Source organism: Gadus morhua, chromosome 23 (assembly GCF_902167405.1).
Source record: "Gadus morhua chromosome 23, gadMor3.0, whole genome shotgun sequence".
Lineage (NCBI taxonomy): Eukaryota > Metazoa > Chordata > Actinopteri > Gadiformes > Gadidae > Gadus > Gadus morhua.
In genome coordinates, this window is record NC_044070.1 from 10,435,162 (window position 1) to 10,456,867 (window position 21,706).

At 47.2% G+C, this 21,706-nt stretch overlaps 2 protein-coding genes across 3 annotated transcripts in view; both read right to left on the reverse strand.

Annotated features, from left to right (window-relative positions):
• Nucleotides 1–53: 53 nt before the first annotated feature.
• otulina (OTU deubiquitinase with linear linkage specificity a) lies at nt 54–1,763 on the reverse strand. The gene is made up of 4 exons (XM_030349703.1): nt 1,492–1,763; nt 1,192–1,313; nt 509–854; nt 54–463 (listed from the first exon to the last, which is right to left on the reverse strand). The coding sequence occupies exons 1-4, from the start codon at nt 1,603–1,605 to the stop codon at nt 104–106; spliced, it is 942 nt and encodes a 313-aa protein (XP_030205563.1). The 5' UTR covers nt 1,606–1,763; the 3' UTR covers nt 54–103.
• Nucleotides 1,764–8,941: 7,178 nt separating this feature from the next.
• Nucleotides 8,942–21,706, reverse strand: part of pou6f2 (POU class 6 homeobox 2) — a 79,161-nt gene continuing 66,396 nt past the window's right edge. For both annotated transcript variants that reach the window (XM_030348805.1, XM_030348806.1), the window contains 4 exons: nt 19,269–19,472; nt 17,688–17,844; nt 13,381–13,549; nt 8,942–9,678 (listed from right to left, as the gene is read on the reverse strand). In XM_030348805.1, coding sequence (XP_030204665.1) covers nt 9,183–9,678; nt 13,381–13,549; nt 17,688–17,844; nt 19,269–19,472 — 1,026 coding nt within the window. In that variant the 3' untranslated portion in view covers nt 8,942–9,182. The remainder of the gene's footprint in view (nt 9,679–13,380; nt 13,550–17,687; nt 17,845–19,268; nt 19,473–21,706) is intronic.

The following is a 21,706-nucleotide window of genomic DNA, read 5'->3' on the forward strand; positions in this document are numbered from 1 at the left end:
GTAACTTTATAAATCAGGATTCAATAGACAGTAAAATACACACACATCAGAAGTATTGTAAAAAATTATAATGTAAACAAAACATCATCATCAGTGTTTATTTTCACGCTGTGCTCCTCAACGACTGCAGTTGCACAATTAGTTCCCGTGGTAACCCCAGCTCATCCACAAGGTCCTCGCACGCCCGCAGGAGCTCGAGAAGGCTCTCTCTGGAGTCAAAACTCCTGGAGGAGGAGAACGAGGAAATGGAGGAGGAGGAAACCTTCAAACGAGGTTCTTGCTCCATCTTTTCCTCTCCTCCTTTCTGGCAGCAGTCTGTCTTATTGCATCCTCCTCCTCCGCCTCCATCTCCTCCTTTTGGTCCACATCCTCCTCCTTCACCCCCTTCTCCTCCACATCCCCCTCCCCCACAACATCCTCCTCCTCCGCCTCCATCTCCTCCTTTTTGTCCACATCCTCCTCCTTCACCCCCTTCTCCTCCACATCCCCCTCCCCCACAACATCCTCCTCCTCCATCTCCTCCTTTTTGTCCACATCCTCCTCCTTCACCCCCTTCTCCTCCACATCCCCCTCCCCCACAACCTCCGCCTCCTTCTCCTCCACCTAATCCTCCAGCCGACCCGTCGTCCTTTCCTCCTGGTCCCCGGCCGCCTTCCTCCTCCCCGGGGTGGACCCCCAGGTCTTCCAGGCTATCGGAGACGGTGCTGGCGGTCACAGGGGGCTTCTCCAGCGCTTGCCTCATCTCCTTCATCAGTCTCTCCTCGTGCTGGACCACTCGCTGGAGCAAGCCGCTCACCGACACCGGGGTGGAGTTGAGGGGCGCCGGCCTCTGCTGGCACCAACACTGGATGGCACTGAGGGGGTGGAAAACACACAAAGAGATGAGCTTCATCACACACACACACACACACACAATGTATGAGTGAGAGAGAGAGAGAGAGAGAGAGAGAGAGAGAGAGAGAGAGAGAGAGAGAGAGAGAGAAAGGGAAGAGCCGACCAGCTGTGAGTCATACACAGAACAATAAACCACGAGAACGACGTCAAAAGCCGCCAAAACAAAGAGACAAAAGCGACTCGTGTGAGGTGGAATCAATGGAAACATCGTAGTAAAGAGGACCCTGCATAACAGTGTGTCCAAGGCGACATTCAACTGTGTTGTTGTTTTTTTTTACTGTTTTTAAATACAGCTACCTCACGATCCCTTTGAGACGGCCGAGGGCAACCGTCTTCAAGGCTCCTTCTCGGTACCCCAAGTTGAAGCCGACCTGAAGAAACTGTGCTTTCGCCAAATCGATGCCCTCCACGTAACCATCCTGGGGACACGGATCATTGTCCAACACTTTACAGGACAGTGTCAGCAGAACACAATATCAAATGGCTCGGTATGCAACGCGCATCAAAACAAATAAGTCAAGGCTTCAAAGCCGTTATTGTATACATGATCATAATAATGTTATACAGGCCTTCATAAATATTCATCGTTATAACTACCTTGACTCGTTTCTCCATGTTGTGCTTCCACTCTTTGTTTTGTAAACTGATGTCATCCGCGTCTTCGTCGAAGACATCATCCCCGCTGACCGAAACGGATTTAACCCACGACATGTTTGACTTTCACTTTCATTTAACTTTTCTTGTCAGTGTACCCGTACCAATCGACCAGAGGGACTTGACCTGACTGTCATGTGTGCATTTGGATGCTGGGATGAGAGGCACACGTTCAGCCTACGTCATTACATTGCGCTACCATTTCTTCTACGGCGGTTAAAACGTGAAATGCGTTCTAGCACCACCTATTGTTACAGAGTCGATTAACCCCACTTCTCCTCCATCACCAGCAGAGGGAGCCACATCCACATAGGATATAAACATAAGCAAAGACGAAATGCGACGGCTTGAGATGGAGTCCATCTCTCGTGGGTTTTAGTTGTCAATCTGAAGGATGGAATTGTTTTCTTATTTTTTGTAACTTTTTGGTGGTAGTCATTATTTTTGACTATTCAGCCTAAAATCGTAAGCAATAATTGTTTTTGTTTTTTATCCCACTGCATTTAAAGTAGAGCTATAATAAAATTAATATGAAAAAACATTATCATTAGTATGTATTCATCCATGAAATATTATTTAAAAACATTTGTTGGGAAGTAGGTTGAGTCCATTAGGCCCTCACCCGCCTCATTCCTCACTCATCAATGCGTCGCCGCGCTTTATTCTCACTGTGGGACTAACCACAACGAGAGTGTGGCTTGTTGTTCCCACAGTTCTCAAGCATCATGTCGTGTTTTAAACAGAACTCAGGAGACGGCTGCTGGCGGACACATGCGTCTGAAGAAGGCGGAACACATCTGAACGGAAACCGGACAACAGCGGTCGAGCGGATACCGAGGGTCTCCCTCACGTCCGCCACACCCCCGTCTCCCCACTCTCCAAGACCACTTCCACCTTCACCTCCCCCACCTCCCGGCCAATCACCAGACACATCTCCATCCAATTTCCACCGCACAATGTGTTCATTTTGGCCCTAATGGCATGTCATTTTGCTGGATCCTTTGGTCAAGAATTAATCCTGGAATCAAAACAGATTTTCCGGGGAGCAATCTTCCATCAAGTATTGATTTTTTTACACTCACAGAGGCTGTACTCCCTAATTTAACCTGACAGCCACCAGCACAATGGAGCCCAAGCACCTTCTCCTGCTCCTCCTCTGCCTTCTCTTTCTCTCCCTTTCTCCCCCTTCCTTACTCCCTTACTCTCTCACTTACGTCCTCTTAGCTCCTCTCCCCTCACACAGAATAACAGAGGAGAGGAGGGAGAGATAGAGAGAGAGAGAGACAGAGAGAGAGAGAGAGAGAGAGAGAGAGAGAGAGAGAGAGAGAGAGAGAGAGAGAGAGAGAGAGAGAGAGAGAGAGAGAGAGAGAGAGAGAGAGAGAGAGAGAGAGAGAGAGAGAGAGAGATGGAGAGAACAGAGAGGGTGGAAGAGAGGTAGAGAGACAAAGCGAGAGAGAGAGAGATAGGAAGGAAGGCGTGAGGTGAAGGACTTGCGGAGGCAGGAACCAGAGAGCATTGCTTACACACAACCCGGCCCTGACGCCCCTGTCCCCCTCTCTCTCCGCTCTAATTATGTTTTCAAGTGTGGGTGCGACTGGGCAGGTGAGGCGCGAGAGAGCGGCCATCAGCTATCATTATGGGCCTGTTGACATCTCCCGCCGCCGCCATTGGAGTGATTCTTCCATCTGTGATTTCCCGCTGGCCATTCCTCCCCCCCCCCCCTCCAAGCACCCAGAGACCCCCCCTCCCACCCAGAGAGAGAGAGGGCAGGGCCGCTTATAAGAAGATAAAGATATGTTGGGGTGGACAAGGTCACTTTCTTGCCTCTCTCATTACGTCTCTCCTTCTACTTCACCTCCTCTTCCCTTCCTCCTCTGCTTCTCCCTCATCTCTCTCCCGGTCCTCCTCTTCTCTCTTATCTTCCGTCAAGCTCTCCTCTCTCCTCCTTTCTCCTCTCTCCTCTTCCTAGCCCCTCCCAGCCTCCTGGTCCTCCGGTCCAGCAGGCGGAGGTCAACGTGAGGAGAGGGACGTCATGAGCGTGGTCTCCTCAGAACATCAGGGGAAGGGAGGGAGAGGAGAAGTGTAAAAAGTTACAGTGACCCAAGAAGCGGCCCTTTCTTCGAGTGAAGCCTGCCGTCTCTGCAGCGCTAACGGCTTCTCTGGGGCTAGCCGGTCAGTAAGGTCAAAGGTCAGCAGGTGTTTGAAGCTCTAGGGCACTCTGTGGTATTGTGATATCCAGCAGTATCAAGAATTAGGAATCTTCTTGAGCATGCTTCTCTACTCAAGTTTATATACCATATATTTTATACTATCCGTGATATTTACTAAAGACCTCGGTATGGGCCTTCTATTAGAGTTAGATTACTATGTATAGAAAGTCTGTTCTTATATTAGACGTTCACCATCATCTGTAGGTGAACTTTAAAGCATTGGTCTGCCAGCCACCTTGAGCGGAATATCTGAGCGATGAAGCAACTTGACGTGGAAGGAGCCTGTAGCGCTGTCGTAATACCGCATCAGGAAGCAGACAAAGAGCTCGGATCCCAAAACAGAACGGCAACAACACATAAAAAGCCTGCAATTAAGACCAGAGACACGTTACACACTCAGACAGATTTAGCGGAAAGTTAAACGGCCCCCAAAGTGCCGTTTGCGTCTGGCAGACATCTTCATAAAGACTCGCGTTATTAACCTTCCAGCTGTAAATACTCCCCACGCATCGTCCACAACAACAACAAGAGAGAGAGAGAGAGAGAGAGAGAGAGCGAGAGAGAGAGAGAGAGAGAGAGAGAGAGAGAGAGAGAGACAGAGAGAGAGAGAAAGAGAGAGAGAGGGAGTGATGTATGCATGGATGCCTACCCCCAGCAGGTAATCACAGACCGAGGGGCGTCCGTGCGGAGATGCGGAGCAGGAGACGCCTCGACGGCTCTTCAACCTTGAGGAGGACAGTGGAGGAGAGAGCGGGAGGGAGGGAAAGGGAGGGGAGAGAGGGCGAGGATGGACGAAGCGACAGTTCATTTACCCAGAACATCGGAGAGAGAACAGAAGCGATGGCTCACGCCTGATGGAAAACAAAGGCAGCAATTTTAAACCATCTGCATCCAACACACACACACACACACACACACACACACACACACACACACACACACACACACACACACACACACACACACACACACACACACACACACACACACACACACACACACACACCCACACACACACACACACACACACACACACACACACACACACACCGCCCCCCTCCCACCACTGTCCGCACTCACATTGAAACATAATCCATTTGTAGCGCAGCAGACATGTCATAATATTTCTATCCTCTTTTCTCTTCCTCGACAATTGTAGGTGTTTGTCGCTTGAACGGTCGTTTCTCCTGCCCAGGAAGACAGTGGACTGTTATGGACGACCACTAAAGGCTCCTAATCCCCCGGACAGACAGACAGACAGACAGACAGACAGACAGACAGACAGACAGACAAACACAGGCAGCTGAGGATATGTAATCTTAACCTCGCAGGATAAAACAATAGGGATCAATAAGCAGCTCCGCCGGTATTGATTCAGACCCAGATGATGAATGGATGTTCAACAAGACGACTAAATGATGGGACTGATTTACACAGAGCGGAACATGTTTTGGTATTAATTCACGTGAGGGTATGTATCGGCCTACTAGGCCTGTAAGCACATTAATTGGCTTAAATAATCAGATTCTGATGTGAATGTGATACAGGCTAGGCCTACTACAGTAGAATGAATAACCATAGAACAGGTCAACTAGGCCTGTGAGTTGGTGTTCCAGTCTGTTATAACTGGAGAGAAGCGGAACTCTGCTGACTCTGTCACTGTAGCCATAAAATAAAGTAAACTTTTATCATCAGTGATAGAGAAAATATTTGAGATGTGGGTCAGCAGCTACATCTGCACAATTACTGAGTTAATGGAAAAAAACAAAAACAATGAAATAACAAATAGTCCACAACATTTCCCCATCAAACAAGCATCAAGCACTCAACATCTCGCGGGTTGAAATGAAAATAAAGGGAGCGCTGAAAGGAAGACCAAAAAGCGACTCCAACATCAGTTTTCAGCCTCATATTAATAATTTATGTTGTCTATGCTTTTTATTAGTATTATTTATTTATTTACCACTGTCTTTTCGGCAGCTCGTCGGGTTTTTCAAAGGCATCACGGACACGGGAACCGTTTCAAACTTTAGAGCTGAGTTTCAAAAGGATTTCTCCCTCTCTTCTTCTACTTGTCTCGTTATTGTTGTTTTGTAAGACAAAGCCATGCAACTTTGATGAGAGTAGCCCTGACACAGATAGAGATGTTTGATTGACCCTGAAGAGGGCGGGAGTCGCTCCTCGAAAGGCGGGCTGCCAATCACGTGGGCGACACCACGCGCCATATGTTTAATTGGCAATTAACATTCCGTTTAACGTTTCAATTATTATTAGGGTTCCGTATTAACCACATGGAGACACGCAGCGTTATAGCATATTCAGTAGATAAGGTAGGCCTATTATTAGTTGAATAATTACACATACATTAAAGTGATTAATCCTCTCTCCTCTCTCTCTCCTCTCTGTCTGTCTGTCTCTCTCTCTTTCTATCTATCTAGTCATTCATTCCCGGTATTTTTCATTGAACAATTCAAAACAGAACAGATGTTTCATGTCAAACAATCGTTTATTACTAATTGTATGAATTTGACAGAATTGCGGAACATTATTTTTTATTCTTTAGAAATACACAAAGTGCTGCTTAACTGACCAAACCGATATTGCTGTATATATTCAGTTCAGCTCTCAGCTTATAAAATAAAACCAGCCCCTGCAGACCCCTCAGCTTTGGTTTAATTGGTTCCTATGAATAAATAATGAATAACATGTTAAAAACATAGGAACAACATATAAATAACAGTTTCCATTCCATAGTGATCATTTTTTTCCCTTCTGGTCGGAGTTTGGGCTCTACTCGTCTATCAGATGGAGATCTACTGAGCAGGACATGGAATAAACAAATAATAAGATAAATAAATCATAAATACTTTTCTGAATTCAATAAAAGACCCTGTCTCCGTGTCCATATTCCCTTAACACACACTCTACTGTAACACCGACATAAGGAGCAGGGGGGAATACTGAGGTAAACCTGAAATGGATTAAACATACTTTGAATTTCCCAAACCCCTTGTGTTTCCTCCTCTCCCGTATCTACCGGGTTGTCAACCTCAGGTGCGTGCGGCTGTGAAGAGCGCCTCGACGGTGGTCTTTGGTAATGGCAAGCCAATGTGCATCCAGACAGACAACATCTCCTGTGAGTTTGGCTCTAGCTCCTGCTGCTGTGTTGGGCCAAAGACCCAAACTAGGGTCCCAACAGGGAGCAGAAGGCCAGTCGTCCAAGATGACCCTGCTCCTTGTTGATTGATGTATTATCGGATGGAAATGGTTGGATACTGATCATAAGTAGGAGGGACTTTCCAGAGGAAATTAACCCGTTGTGGTCACTGTGGAGTCTAAAAGTTGCATGTTCTTTCGAGTTAACTGTGATAGACATAGATCACCGTGGTTATGGTCTCCTCTGACCAACGTTGGCCAGGTTAGCTGCTATGCTAGAAGCTACATCTGGAGCCTTCTGCAATCAAAAAATAGGATTGTGTAAACGTTTTGAATAGTGCTCTTGATCTGTCTGAATGCTTTTTTGAATCTAAAACATTTACATCCAATTAGCATGCAAAGGTTTCAGTGTTGAAACTGTAATAAATGTGTTTTTGAAATATTTATCAACCACCGTGTGTGTATGTGTGCGTGGAGCATCTGATGTGTGTGTGTGCGTGTGTATGTGTGTGTGTATGTGTGTGAAAGTGTGTGTTTGTGTGTGTGTGTGTGTGTGTGTGTGTGTGTGTGTGTGTGTGTGTTTGTGTGTGTGTGTGTGTGTGTGTGTGTTTGTGTGAGTGTGTGTGGAGTTTGGAGCCAGGAGCGTAGTGTGGACTGGTTTAACCAAAGTGACATGTGGGGACGGAGCGAGGGGACGTGTGACGGTGAAAACACGGCGGTGGATCTCCACTGCAGCGGAGCGGAGCCGACATCTGCCACTTACTCTCAGCTTTCTGCAAGATGTGCACTTTCAGAACGGGGTGCTAGGAGAACATGTACATGAATAAATAACACATCAAATAATGATAATAATACAACTAAAATAAGAACAAAATCTGGGCTCGACAACTTTAAATTACCCTTCTTAACACATACATTACATAACTGTAATGTGATGTTTTCACTAATTATTCACTGCAGCATCCTTCGGACATTTACAGTTTAAAAGAAACAACAATACAAAAAATAAAAAAATAAACTAAATGATTCAGTTTTCTTCCTCTCAAAAATAAATAAAAGGGTTTAAAATAAAAAGGAGAGCATAAAAAGGTTAAATACTGATTGGAGTTAATTAAAGCTTGGTCGTTTTGGACTTACTAAGCAGATTTCAAACACACACAGTTATAGGAGATCATTATAATAATTACAATTCTAATATCAAAACCAATGTATTGATATCACTGTGATGTTCGGCCCACCCGACGTGAGGCCCTGCTAAAGCGTTTGGTCCAGGAGGAGGAGCTGGCTGTAGGGAGAGCCCTGTCACATAGGAATTGTCTTTTAAACCTTGTTTTGACTCAAAACGTTTCGAGAAAGGATGGTTCGAAACTACATCACAACAACACTCAAATCAATAAACCCATAAATAACAGATAATCAAAGAATGGAATGAATGTCTAAATCATTCCCAGTCCTTGAGCTGAAGTGATGAGATCTTTGGCTATCAGGCTTTGGTAACAGAATGACAGACCGACCCTCTCCCCCTCCAGCTGTTTAAAATGATTCATCAATCCCCTGTGCAGTCTTACAAATGTCACACTCAGATCATCTGCAGTTTGGAGGCGGCCAACAATATGTATTATTGTTAAACAGAAAAGATAGTAGATTCTTTTTTTTCTTCCAAAAACAGCTTTTTCTTTTAAAAGTGTGGTTGCAATCTGAAGACAGCATTTATTTTTCTCATTATTTACACAAAATCAAATGAAGGACAAAGGAAAAGCCGGAAGAGGCGTTAAAATGTCGACCGCACACATAGAGCTTTGATTTGCCAGTACAAATGTAGAAATTTAGAGCACATTTACATTACAAAATTATTTTTGTACTCGGATGCAACAGACTTTGGTAAATAGTGTTTTGATTTGGTATGACTTCCTTACAAACCGACGGCTGGAACCGACGGTCCGGACGTTAGCGGGCTCCGAGGCATCAGAACCGTAGACTCTTAGACACAGCACAGTTTGTACACAACTCTCAAATATTCATCTTTCTTTTTATACTGGCCTTCTTTTTTCTTTATTTTTTTTTTGGTTTTGCCGAGGTCATTTTACACAAGTGTGGGAATCACATTGACAACACATAGTTTGGTTTGAGAACTCCGTCCATCCGGTCCACTTCACACAAGCAGGGGAGGGGGGGTGGCGGTCCGCAGGGCACCCCGCCCGCCTCCATGCGCTACAGACCTTGGCTCTAGACCCTGGTCTGAGACCCGGGCCTTTCCACCGAGGGGGTCTACTTTGGGAGTTCTTCCATAGAGTCAGTGAGCGGGTCCATGGGCGCGGCCGGGCCCGGCTCCGGTTGTTTCAAGCGCTTGATGGTGTTCTTCAAGGCCTGCCTCTTGTTGCAGAACCAGACACGCACCACCTCGCGGTCGTAGTTGAGTTTCTCGGCTATCTCGGTCATCTCCTGGCCGGAGGGGTGTGTGTTCTTCTCAAAGTGGCTGTTGAGGATCTCCAGGGCCTGCGGCGTGAACGAGGTCCTGCGCTTGCGTTTTTTGGACGGCTCACTGCCGATAAACTCGGTGAGGTTCTGCATGCCGGAGCGGTGGCGGGCTTCTGCCTCAGCCATCCAACGCTCCAGAACTGGCTTTATCTTCTGGGCGCTTTTAGGGGTGATGTCCAACTTCTCAAACCTGGCAGGGTACAAAAGGCCAGGGTTCAGACTTTTAGCTACAGTGTTCTCCTGGGCTTCCTGTGGTAGGAAAAAGTGGCTTCTCAGGATGGTGTGTCTGGGGAGAATCAAGAAAGAAGAATCTTACTGAGGTTCCTTCCCACAGCAGGGGAAGTGCTGCCTGATACCGGGACAGAGGCCAGGGCCTTGTGCTGGTCCGGACAACACCTGACTTTAGCACAGGCTAACTGTTAGCATGAACAGCATGACTAGCATGTGGAGCTAAAGAACGTAAATTAGCCTCTGTCCCAGCAAGGCAGTAGTGCAGAAAAAATACTTTACCATTAAATGTTTTGTGAAAATACAATACAATAAAAAACAAAAAGCAATACTTAACATCTGACTAACAATTGAATATGTGCCACTTTAAACAGAAATATCTTAGCATCAAACCAGTATAAGTTCTGTTTCTAATTTCCTTTCTTCAAGTGATGAATGCCAAAAAATAGCAAAACAAGGCCTTAAATATGACATAATTTATTTACCAGAGAGACATGAATTATTAACGACGATGTGCATATCACACATTTCCTTTTGTTTTTTCTGCCATCTAATAACGTTTCCATTTTAATGCTCTAATGGGGTAGAGTCGTGTTAGTTTATGTACATGCAACACATTCTTCAAATTCTGTACTTCTTAAATTAAACCTTCAGCTAGAATTATTCCCGAAAGTCGTTGCAAACACTCACTCTAGGAAGACCGTTAGTAGATGTTCACTTTCGAGTTCCAAACAGACTTTTATTTTGGTGGGACGAAAAAAGATAATGCCCATTCACAACCATTGTCAAAAGAGAAGGAGGAGGTTTCACTGAGAGAAGTGAGAGTCCTATGTGTGTCCTTGAGAGACAGTGTCTGTCTGCTCCAGTGAGGTTGGACCAGTGCTGGCTGTCCATCCGACACCTGAGAGAGCGGCCTCAGGGTGGGCTAGACTAGGGGGTCTGATGTCTGGGCTGGTGGGGTGCGGGGCCTCACTAGGTCTGGGTATTAACGGTCCAGTGTGCATAAGCAGGGGAGAGGGAGGGCAGGTCTGGGATTCTGAGTGGAGGAAAGCATTAGTACATAACCGGGGTCCGCCGGGACATTTCATGGATCAACGGGACCCAGAAATAATAAAATGAGCTGTGAGACGCTCATCTGGGTCAATGCTGTCTGGCCGCTGGTGCATAGGGACCGGGGAGAGCAACTACCCATACTGCACCGCTCTCTCTGAGCCACGGCGAGACGCCAGGCCCGAGCACGCTATCTTCAGCGGTGATCTTACAGTTATGATTACAGTAATGGCATTCACCCTGATCTTAACAGTAAGGAAGGACTAGTTCTGATGGACATTTAACCATGACCATCTGGTCATTTGCCAGATGCTTTTATCCAAACTCTCTTGACAGCGAGTTCAGGTTTGTGTCTTTAAGGAGCAGGAAGGAGTGGGGGACATCTTGCTCGGGGAGGCCTTCAGGTAGAGACAACCAGGTGAACCCAGAACCCCCGGCCTGTCCACAGCCGGCATGATTTGATGAGCACCACGTGACGTCCACGGGACTCCTATGCCCAGACCATAGGAGGTCTCCTCCCAGCCCCTCATCATGGAGGGGCTGGGGGTAGGGGGAGACAGGAGCGGACCTGGCAGAGGGATCTGTCACAGTGTGTGTGATGTCTGGTTCCTGCCGCCTGGGGCCCCCCGGAGCCCCTCTCGCCCCCTCCGAGTCCTCGTGTCGGGCTTGATGTTGACTAAATGCAGCACGCCCCATCGTCGGGAGAGGCCTGCCATGTCCCGTGTCACGCCGCCCGCCGCAAACCCGTCCTAACAACCCCTGTTTACTTTTGAGGCTAATGGTTTTTAATGTATGTTATAAATATGTGAATTATGCATGGCGCGTGAATATTTCATGGGTTGATTTCTAAGACTTTAAACATAAGTTGGCTTCTTACGAACCCCCCCCCCCCCCCTCACCGCCCCTCCCTCCCCCCCCCCCCCCCTTCACTGTGGTTTCACCTTTTATCGTCAGTTTGATGTTGATGTGATGAAATTTTTAGGGGTGCATGGCAGCTGTGTCACCTGTGCGGGGAGAGGACGTCAGTAATGCGCACGCTTCCCAGCGACGCATTTAAATCATGCGCCGGGCAGCGAGGGCACGGAACGAGTGATGCAGCAGCAGCAAATTCAGAGCAGGGTTTTAGATAAGGAAGGTAAAGTATAATTGCTTGGACGGAATTTAGCTTAACCCGCTAAAATGCGATATTACATTCAAATAGCGTGTGAAAAGTGTATTATACCGAGCGTTGGAGCAGGTTTGATCATTCTATGGTGGAGAACTTTGGAAGAAACGCTGTGGACTTTGGGTTTGGGCTGGTTGGCACTTTTTCTTTAGTTACCTCGGAAATACGCTTCTCGGAGTTCGGAATGTTGGTACGAAACATCGGGCTCAACGCACCGACGGGCCCGACAAGACCAGACAACATTAACACTGATCGTCTCATCAATAGATAATGTGGCCGTTTAAAACGTAACTCCTGTACTTCAGGGAACATCGGAACCTGACACGTACAAACTAGATTATTCAGGTTATTATCACTTAGGTCTGACTGGGGAGACAGACCTTAGTAATAATTAAAGGTTTAAGTGCGGGGTGTAATACTAGCGTGTGTATTCTGCATAAGTAACTGTCTTGTCGCAGAGTTGGAGAAGCAGGATAAGTAGGATCCGCTGCAGTCAGCATGCTGCCGGTTTGTCAAAGGGATATTTAATTATGTATTGTAATATCCTAATGTTTTAACTGAATAATAGATGACAGTTAAAGACGGCAGGCGATAGTTTTAATGCTTGGATGAACCTCATTTGACAGAAATATAGATTAGAAGCGCTGGCTAGATAAGCAACGCTCCATTAAACAACCACATTATTTTTAATTCAACAATATGTGGTTTCTGCTCAACCAAGTGGAAAAACACATGTATATAATCTAAGTAAATAAGTTAGTAGGGCAAGTTTAACTTGGGGATGTGGAATAAAACAGACATTCAGAGTGTTCTTTGAATGGTTTGAAACAAGACGACATTTTATATTAGGATCTGCCACCATTTTATTTCCATTGGGATAGTCTTTTCGTTGATGGCTGACACCAACCTGCTGTTTAAGAAACACAATGATGATAATCATCTATACAACTAAATCATATTAGTCATTGTGATAGACATTCCTTACACAGCGGGAAAAGTATTTAAACCATGGTCTGATGCCTAAATAAAAACCTTTAGGCTGTTCATCACTTGTTAGAATGAAATTATTATCGCAGATAAAAACATAAAAAGTCCCTAAATTCACTTAAATATTTCACTTTCTCTATACTATTTTCAATATTAATAATAAAGTGTGGGTACCAGACTTTATTATTAATATAACACCAGGTATGATGATCATTACAAGCTCAAAATGTACAATCTTGTGACATCACAAGTGAGAGTTATCTACCCAGATGCATGATTGGTAGATCATCCTACCAAGTTGGTACATTCCAAGTCTCTCTTATCTTACATCTAGATGTACACACTTCCCACTCGTGATGTCAGTAGAGGGTCGATTTTGAAATCCTTAATCACCTAGCGGCCATATTTAGGTGACTGACGAAGGTTTCCCCGCCCAACTTGACAACATGGCCGCCAGGTGAATACCGGGAGGACACTGGCCTTCTTCATGAGGCCCATTTAAAGCCCTCTGGCTGATCCACATAACGCCTGGTGGTGGGTGCCGTGACTCCTCCTCACCTGCAGATGGCAGACTGGCTGTAGGCGGGCCCCTCGGCCGCGCTCAGCGCCTGCCCCACCTGGGTCTGGGTGAGGCCCAGCGACAGACGGCGGATCTTGAAGGCCTTGGCGAACTCCCGGATCTCCTCCAGGTTCACCCCGTCCACCTCGCTGGGCGCGCTCTGGGGATCTAACCACACGACAGGGGGCGGGGTTAGCTCGATGACAGGTGAGGAGGCGCGGTTAACTAGTGACACAATAGGGGGCGGGGTTAGCTCGATGACAGGTGAGGAGGCGCGGTTAACTATTGACCCAATAGGGGGCGGGGTTAACTCGATGACATATGAGGAGGCGCGGTTAACTATTGACACAATAGGGGGCGAGGTTAAGTAGTGACACAAAAGGGGGCGGGGTTAACTAGTGACACAATAGGGGCCGGGGTTAACTAGTGACACATTAGGGGGCGGGGTTACCTCTGAGGCCCAAAGCGCAGGGCTCTGTGCTTCTTTTGCTGCTCTGAGCAAACAAGAATAATACAGCCCTTCTGCCTTGGTGCTCTGTGCTAAGTGGGAAAGAACCTTCACATATCAGTAGAATAACAGATGTATCTCAGAAAGATCATCTCTCACCTGCAGTTTTATTAACTATAATATGTGCTTGTTATACTATGTCTGGTCGAGCTCATTTTAACTAGGTTACTGTAAGTACGGCTGGGAATTTTTATAATAATCATTATTTATTAGTTGATCATATTTTGTACTAAGAATCTGACTCTGCAAAGTTAGATAAGCTGTCAAAATAAATATTGTGGAGTGAAATGTACAACATTGCATCCAAATTGTAGTTTGGTAGAAGTGTAAAATAACCTAATTGTTAGGTGCTGCCTTCAAGGTTAACCTGTGATTTTTCAACGTTGGCCCTATTTTCCCAGCTTTGGGAACAAATTCAAAAATTTATCTTGTAGATACGTTTGAGCCATAATCCACAAATTCCGGCTGCAATGTAATCCTTTGGGCCAATAGCCCCCTATCAATGTATGTCCTCTTAAAAGTGCTGGTTCTCGCCAATGACAGGGTTCCTACAGAGAAAAACCTAATGTTTCATTAACCTAATCCTGCTTAATCCCGACAGTTTGTTATTGTGTCTAACCAAATCTCGCTTGAGGAGAATTCTCAATCTGAAATCTCGCAAGAGTTGAGTTGTTGAAGGAAGCGAACTTTAGCAACATGAGTGAGTTGGAGAGCACTGCCAGGCCCTCTGCAAATTTCCTCGAGCAACTCAAACCTCAAGATTTACGAAGCCAGACTCCTCAAGCAAGACTTGATAGGACACAATAACAAACAAACCAAATCAAGAGAAAGATAGAGAAAACAGTTGTATTTCTAGGGATCCTTTCCAGACACTAATGCTAACAATCGGAGCCAGTCTGATTGTAGATTACGGCAGCAGTGTTTTCGCTTAATTCTCTACCATTTTCCAAAATTGTCGTCCGAAATCGTCCCTTACACCCAAAATGCTGGGAAAATAGGGCCCAGGTTTAAAACTCCAGAACTATCCTTTATATTTATGTCTGACAACTATTTTCAGGTTCCATCCCACAGAGGTCCCAATACATTATTTTGAGCAAGAACACCAAATGTGGTAAATAAAGCTTATTTTCTGGTAATCTACTGCACTTAAACACTATCTCTTTAGGAACTTTAACGCATAAAAAGGTAAGGATATACTTCTAATATAATGTATAAAGAACCTTTCAGAGGTTAAAGCTTTGAAACCCACCCTGCATGCAGCATATCGTTACAATAAAACACCTTTGAAAATATGTGCGCTATGATGAAAATAATGAAGCAATGCCTTATTAGAACGCAAGGCACCAAACATCCTCCTATTAGCTCCAAGAAAGCTCTGCTCCGACACCTAAGGAGGGTGTAAATGGCTCCATTGTACGGATAAACATTCCCTAATGTGTTGAATCGTCACACAGAGAGCATGTTGTTACTCGAAGATATAGGCGTGACAATGGAGCTGTCATGCGTGGCATATCAGAGATTTTATGGGCCATCGTGAAAACAGACCCTCTTCAAATGCAGCCCAAGTGGAATGACAGAATTATTCTCATTCAGACCGCCCAAGGTAAGGCCTTTCAAATCTGCTCACACAATAAAATACTTTCACACACAATAATGTGAGTCAACACAATATCCAGCACCAATCTAAAGAAAACATTATTTATGAACAGAACCTGCCCGCTGCACTTAAACAGATTTTCAAAAACTTGGTTGAGGCGTTTTTGAAAAATGTCCCCCCTAATAAAAAGTGATTTCACATTGTACATCACTGTCAGCTACGCTGGCATCATGCTTACCAAAGCAAAGTTTGTGCGTCTGAATTATTCATGCTGGTCATTATCAATGAATTATTTAAGGAAGCCTCCAAGCGTATTTAAGCAGAAATCTATGGGCTGCCATCGCCGTCAGCCTCATAAGTGACGCCATGCGTCTGTGGCGTGCACGTGATGGGGTGTGCACGGGATGACGGGAGAGGAGGCGGAGGAGGTGGGAAAAGGAGGAGATGGGAGTGGAGGAGGTGGACTTGGGAGAAATGGGGGTGGAGTGGAGGAGGAGGGGAGAGGAGGTGGAGGAGGGGGTGAAAGGAGGAGGTGGAGGAGAGGAGCTGGTGGAGGAGGAGAGGAGGGGAGAGGAGGTGGAGGAGGGAGTGAGAGGAGGAGGTGGAGGAGAGGAGCTGGTGGAGGAGGAGAGGAGGGGAGAGGAGGTGGAGGAGGGAGTGAGAGGAGGAGGTGGAGGAGAGGAGCTGGTGGAGGAGGAGAGGAGGGGAGAGGAGGTGGAGGCGAGGAGCTGGTGGAGGAGGAGAGGAGGGGAGAGGAGGTGGAGGAGGGAGTGAGAGGAGGAGGTGGAGGAGAGGAGCTGGTGGAGGAGGAGAGGAGGGGAGAGGAGGTGGAGGAGGAGGAGAGGAGGGGAGAGGAGGAGGAGGAGGGGGTGAGAGGAGGAGGTGGAGGAGAGGAGCTGGTGGAGGAGGAGAGGAGGGGAGAGGAGGTGGAGGAGGAGGAGAGGAGGGGAGAGGAGGTGGAGGAGGGAGTGAGAGGAGGAGGTGGAGGAGAGGAGCTGGTGGAGGAGGAGAGGAGGGGAGAGGAGGTGGAGGAGGAGGAGAGGAGGGGAGAGGAGGTGGAGGAGGGGGTGAGAGGAGGAGGTGGAGGAGAGGAGCTGGTGGAGGAGGAGAGGAGGGGAGAGGAGGTGGAGGCGAGGAGCTGGTGGAGGAGGAGAGGAGGGGAGAGGAGGTGGAGGCGAGGAGGGGAGGAGGAGGTGGCAGAGGGGGAAGGTGGTATACACCATTCAGCCATCTCCCAAAGGAGAGCTTTGTACTATTGAGTATAAAAGACAATCTCTCCTTTCCTGCCCTTGTGTTTATAAGAATAACCTGTTTATGTACAAACACAGCAGGTAAATGCTGCGTAAATCGTGATAACATTGACCAGAGAAGATGATGGGACATAGAGGTTCACAACACTATTATGCAGACTGAAAAAGGGTTCATTTAGTTATGTTTGATTACTGGAGGAGAATATGAAATGAAAACAATTCCTGCAACAAGTGCCTGTTTTTCACAATAATTACATTTGCCGCTACATAGCTGCCTCTAAAATGAGTTTAACCTGGACTTTAGGGGGGACTGACTGTGACAAATGAAATGGAGCTGAATAAAACATAGTTTTTAAGGGAATGGTAGCAGGACGACAGGGTAAGGCCTAATGATTTATAGAGCCGCAGAGACGGCCCAAACACTTTAGGGAGCGAAGGCTTGGTTCCAGACACAACACGCTTTTATTTTACAGTAAACAGGAAAACAAAGCAGCACAGTCAGGAAGAAAGTAAGCAATGGAACTTCCCGGTTCTCCAAATAAAGGTCCTCCCTTAATGCTAGTGCGCTAAATAGCCCTGCCCAGAGATACATCAAGGGTTGGTTTAGAGCCAGGCTTGAACGAAATCACGACAGGACTTGACTGTGTGGACCTGGAGCCACCTCTGCAGAGAACTGGGGTCCTCACAGGTGTAAAGATCCCCTTTCTAAACACCAGGTGTTTTAAAATCGACTCACTAGTTCACGCACAAGTGGGAGTTATACCACCAGTCGTGGGATGGACAGACTATGCAGCCTACCAGTTGATACAGTCCTCTCGGCAGGCTGGTAGGTCTGCCTATCGCATCTGAGTGGGCTCTCCCATTTGTGATGTCACTGGAGGGTAGGGCAGTGTCTCGTTGGTCAGACTGGGGGAGGGGGGGGGGGGGGGTGTGTGCAAGTGGAGGACTCACTGCTGACGAGCTGTCCCACGCTGAGGGCAGAGGAGGAAGAGGAAGAGGAGGACGAGGAGGAGGCCGGGTGCTGCAGGGGGCTCTGTCTGTGGGGTGGGTGGAGCAGACCGACCTGGGATGAGGCAGGACCACCCTGGACTGCCTGTGGCTGGGGGAGCTGGAGGACACACACACACACACACATACACACACGCACACGCACGCACACACACACACACACACACACACACACACACACACACACACACACACACACACACACACACACACACACACACGCACACACACACACACACACACACACACACACACACGCACACGCACACGCACACACACAAACACAAACAGATAAACAGAGGGTTAAAGTCATAGTTGCATTTTTCTCTTCAACATAATAACAACACACATTCATCATAGTGACATGATTATTATTATTTATTCGGTCATTTAACAGATGTTCTGAGGGCCTCAGAACAGTCACGGGGCCCAGGGCTGACGTTCAAAGAGGTTTTTTTTCCACACGTGAGCTGAAGGAGCTCCGCTTGACTGTTTTCATCTTTCTAAAACGCGTCTCAACAGCAATTAGAGCTGATGTTATTCCAGCGCCGGGCGAACGCCGCGCAACCTAATGATGTCGGCGCGGGAGGAGCCGACATAATTCGCGGCGCTCCGGCCGCTTAAGGGGAGCGGAGCGGCGGTGTCTCTTTATGTATTATGCACTGTTCAACTGTTCCTACAAGATCAAGAAGTGGCACCGCGCCTCCCGCTGATGGCTCGGGTACGGAGCGCTCGGCTCGGCGGCGCTGTTCATTACTGCTGCTTGGTGGCGGAGTGTGTTTGTTTGTTTGTATGGATGCTGCTGGATGTTGTCAAGGCGATGTCAGCATGTCTGACAGGTGGAGGGGGGTGGGGATGGAGGGAACCACCCGCTGAAAACCGTGACAACCGTAAATTACACCGCTGGAAGAAAGCTCAAAGAGAGTAGAGCCAGCGCGAGGGGCTAGCCATTAACGCACCACTAATTCATACATAAAGAGCCGCTGTGGAGCCACAATTAAGTGGATGGACCGAGACACGCTAAGACATGCTCACCGCTAGCCCTGCTAATCGCATGCTGCCCCCCGCTATTAGCAACTCAATAACATACTCTGTTTGTTAAGCTAGGCTGTATGGATCCATAGCATCACGCAGAATTCATATATACCGTATGTTATGGAAGTTTATAGCGTTATATTCTATGCTAGGCCAAGCATTAAGCAGTACAGACTGTATGCTATATGATGTGCTAGGAGGCCTATCTGCCTTAACAAATGTAGGCACTGCTTGTGTAGGTAAGATAAGACAGAAAAGTGTGTGTGGATGTGTGTGTGTGTGCGTGTGTGTGTGTGTGTGTGTGTGTGTGTGTGTGTGTGTGTGTGTGTGTGTGTGTGTGTGTGTGTGTGTGTGTGTGTGTGTGTGTGTGCATGGGTGTCCTGCTACCTGTTGTCCAGGTTTGATGGGGGACAGAGTGATTCTGTGTGTGTGTGTGTGTGTGTGTGTGTGTGTGTGTGTGTGTGTGTGTGTGCATGGGTGTCCTGCTACCTGTTGTCCAGGTTTGATGGGGGACAGAGTGATTCCCTGGGTGTTGATGACGGGGAGGATCTGGTTGCCGATCACCGTTGCAATGATCTGTCCCTGAGCGTTGGTCAGGAGCTGCGGCGTGATTGGCTGAACTTGCATCCCCGGGTTGCCCCCTCCTGATTGGCTGGAGGCTGAGTTGGGCATCAGGGGGATTGTTCCAATGATCTGCCAGGAAGTGAGGGGCAAAGTAAGAGGAGTCAGAGGGGAGGAGTTAGATTGGTGGAGGAGGAGTCAGATGAGAGGGAGAGGAGTCGTATGGGAGGAGTTAGATTGGTAGAGGAGGGGTCAGATGGGAGGGGGAGGAGTCGTATGGGAGGAGTTAGATTGGTGGAGGAGGAGTCAGATGAGAGGGAGAGGAGTCGTATGGGAGGAGTTAGATTGGTAGAGGAGGGGTCAGATGGGAGGTGGAGGAGTCGTATGGGAGGAGTTAGAATGGTGGAGGAGGAGTCAGATGGGAGGGGGAGGAAACTGACTTAATAAAGTAAACTGCTATGATACTTCTACTACTAGTATGGGTGTGCGGCACTGTGTGTGTGTGTGTGTGTGTGTGTGTGTGTGTGTGTGTGTGTGTGTGTGTGTGTGTGTGTGTGTGTGTGTGTGTGTGTGTGTGTGCGTGCATGAGAGAGAGAGCGTGAGAGAGTGAGGAGAGTAGGCAGGAAAAAATGTGATATTGGTGGAGGTAGTGATAAAAAGAGAGATATACCAAGAGATAGAGAAATAGAAAGAGGAGTGGTGATAGAGAGTGAGTTTAAGGTTGAGAGACGTAGAGAGGCAGAGAGGGACACAGAAAAGTAGACAGACAGATAGAGAGGCATATAGAGAGAGGTTAAGGTAGAGAGAGCTAGGTAGAGAGGTTGAGAGAGAGAAAGGCCAGACTGCTAGTAGCTGGCTGTAAAGGTCACTAGTGAATACCTATGCGTGTGTGTTTGTGTGTGTGTGTGTGTGTGTGTTTGTGTGGGTGTGTTCTTGTGTGTGTGGGTGTGTGTCTGTGTGAGGTGGTGCACACCACTGACTGATTACCTGCACTAACCCAGAGAAGAGAGCGAGAGGAAGAGAGAGAGAGACACACACACACACACAAGTATAGAGTCTATGTCTGTTAAATGTGGCGAGAGAGTGGATCCCCCTGACACACACATGCACACACGCGCACACATACACAAACACACACACAACCGGACACACTTTAGAAGAGGTCAGATCAAAGTGACGTACAAGTAAAAAGCAAGAGAGATGCAGCGCAAAAAGAGAAAGAGAGAGACAGAGAGAGAGATAGCGAGAGAGCCTGAGAAACAGAGACAGAGAGGGAGAAAGGGAATGCATGAGAGAGAATGTGAGAGAGAGAGAGAGAGAGAGAGAGAGAGAGAGAGAGAGAGAGAGAGAGAGAGAGAATTTGAGAGAGATAGAGAGAGAGAGAGAGAGAGAGAGAGAGAGAGAGAGAGAGAGAGAGAGAGAGAGAGAGAGAGAGAGAGAGAGAATGTCCTGAATTGTGCATCCAGCTCTTGCTCTCTCTCTCTCTCTCTGTCTCTCTCTCTCACACACACACACACACACACACACACACACACACACACACAGACACACACACACACACACACACACACACACACACACACACACACACACACACACACACACACACACACACACACACACACACACACACACACACACACACACCACCGCCCCCCCCCCGGGTGTTCTGTAATCAGGTGGGTAGATCAAGGTGGATGTCACTTCAGTGGTTTAGAGACGGCACCCTCCTCTTTATCGTGATAGAGGTTGACATCACCTGGAGACCGCATTTAGTCTCAATGGGAAATTGTGACATCTACCTCAATAACTTAAAGACACATGTTTTATATCATTAATCAGTACTAGAAACTGCATGAAAGCACGATGTTTCAAACAGGTTGAGAGAGAGATTCTTGCTAACTATCGATGAATTGATATAAATCCCCCAAAAAATATCAATAACTAATAGATAAAATAAAGAAGAGATCAATTGAGAGTAGCGATTGATATTGTCCATTTTATGAATCAACTATAAAACACCAGGTTTAACAACCCGGTCTCCTCTTACCGCTGTACCAAGTATGCCTCTCTCTCTCTCTCTCTCTCTCTCTCTCTCTCTCTCTCTCTCTCTCTCTCTCTCTCTCTCTCTCTCTCTCTCTCTCTCTCTCTCTCTCTCTCCCTCTCTCTCTCTCTCCCTCTCTCTCTCTCTCTCTCTTGTCAGGGTGGGCAGGGCTGGGGGCGTCCGAGCCTGAGCAGCAGTAACTCATCCTCTCCACGCCTCATTTGCTTACGTTGCTTCGCATTAGAGCCCAGATAATTTATCTCGCTCTCTCTCGCCGCAACGCCTCCACCACCTCTCCTGTCATGCTCTTCTGCCACTTAGC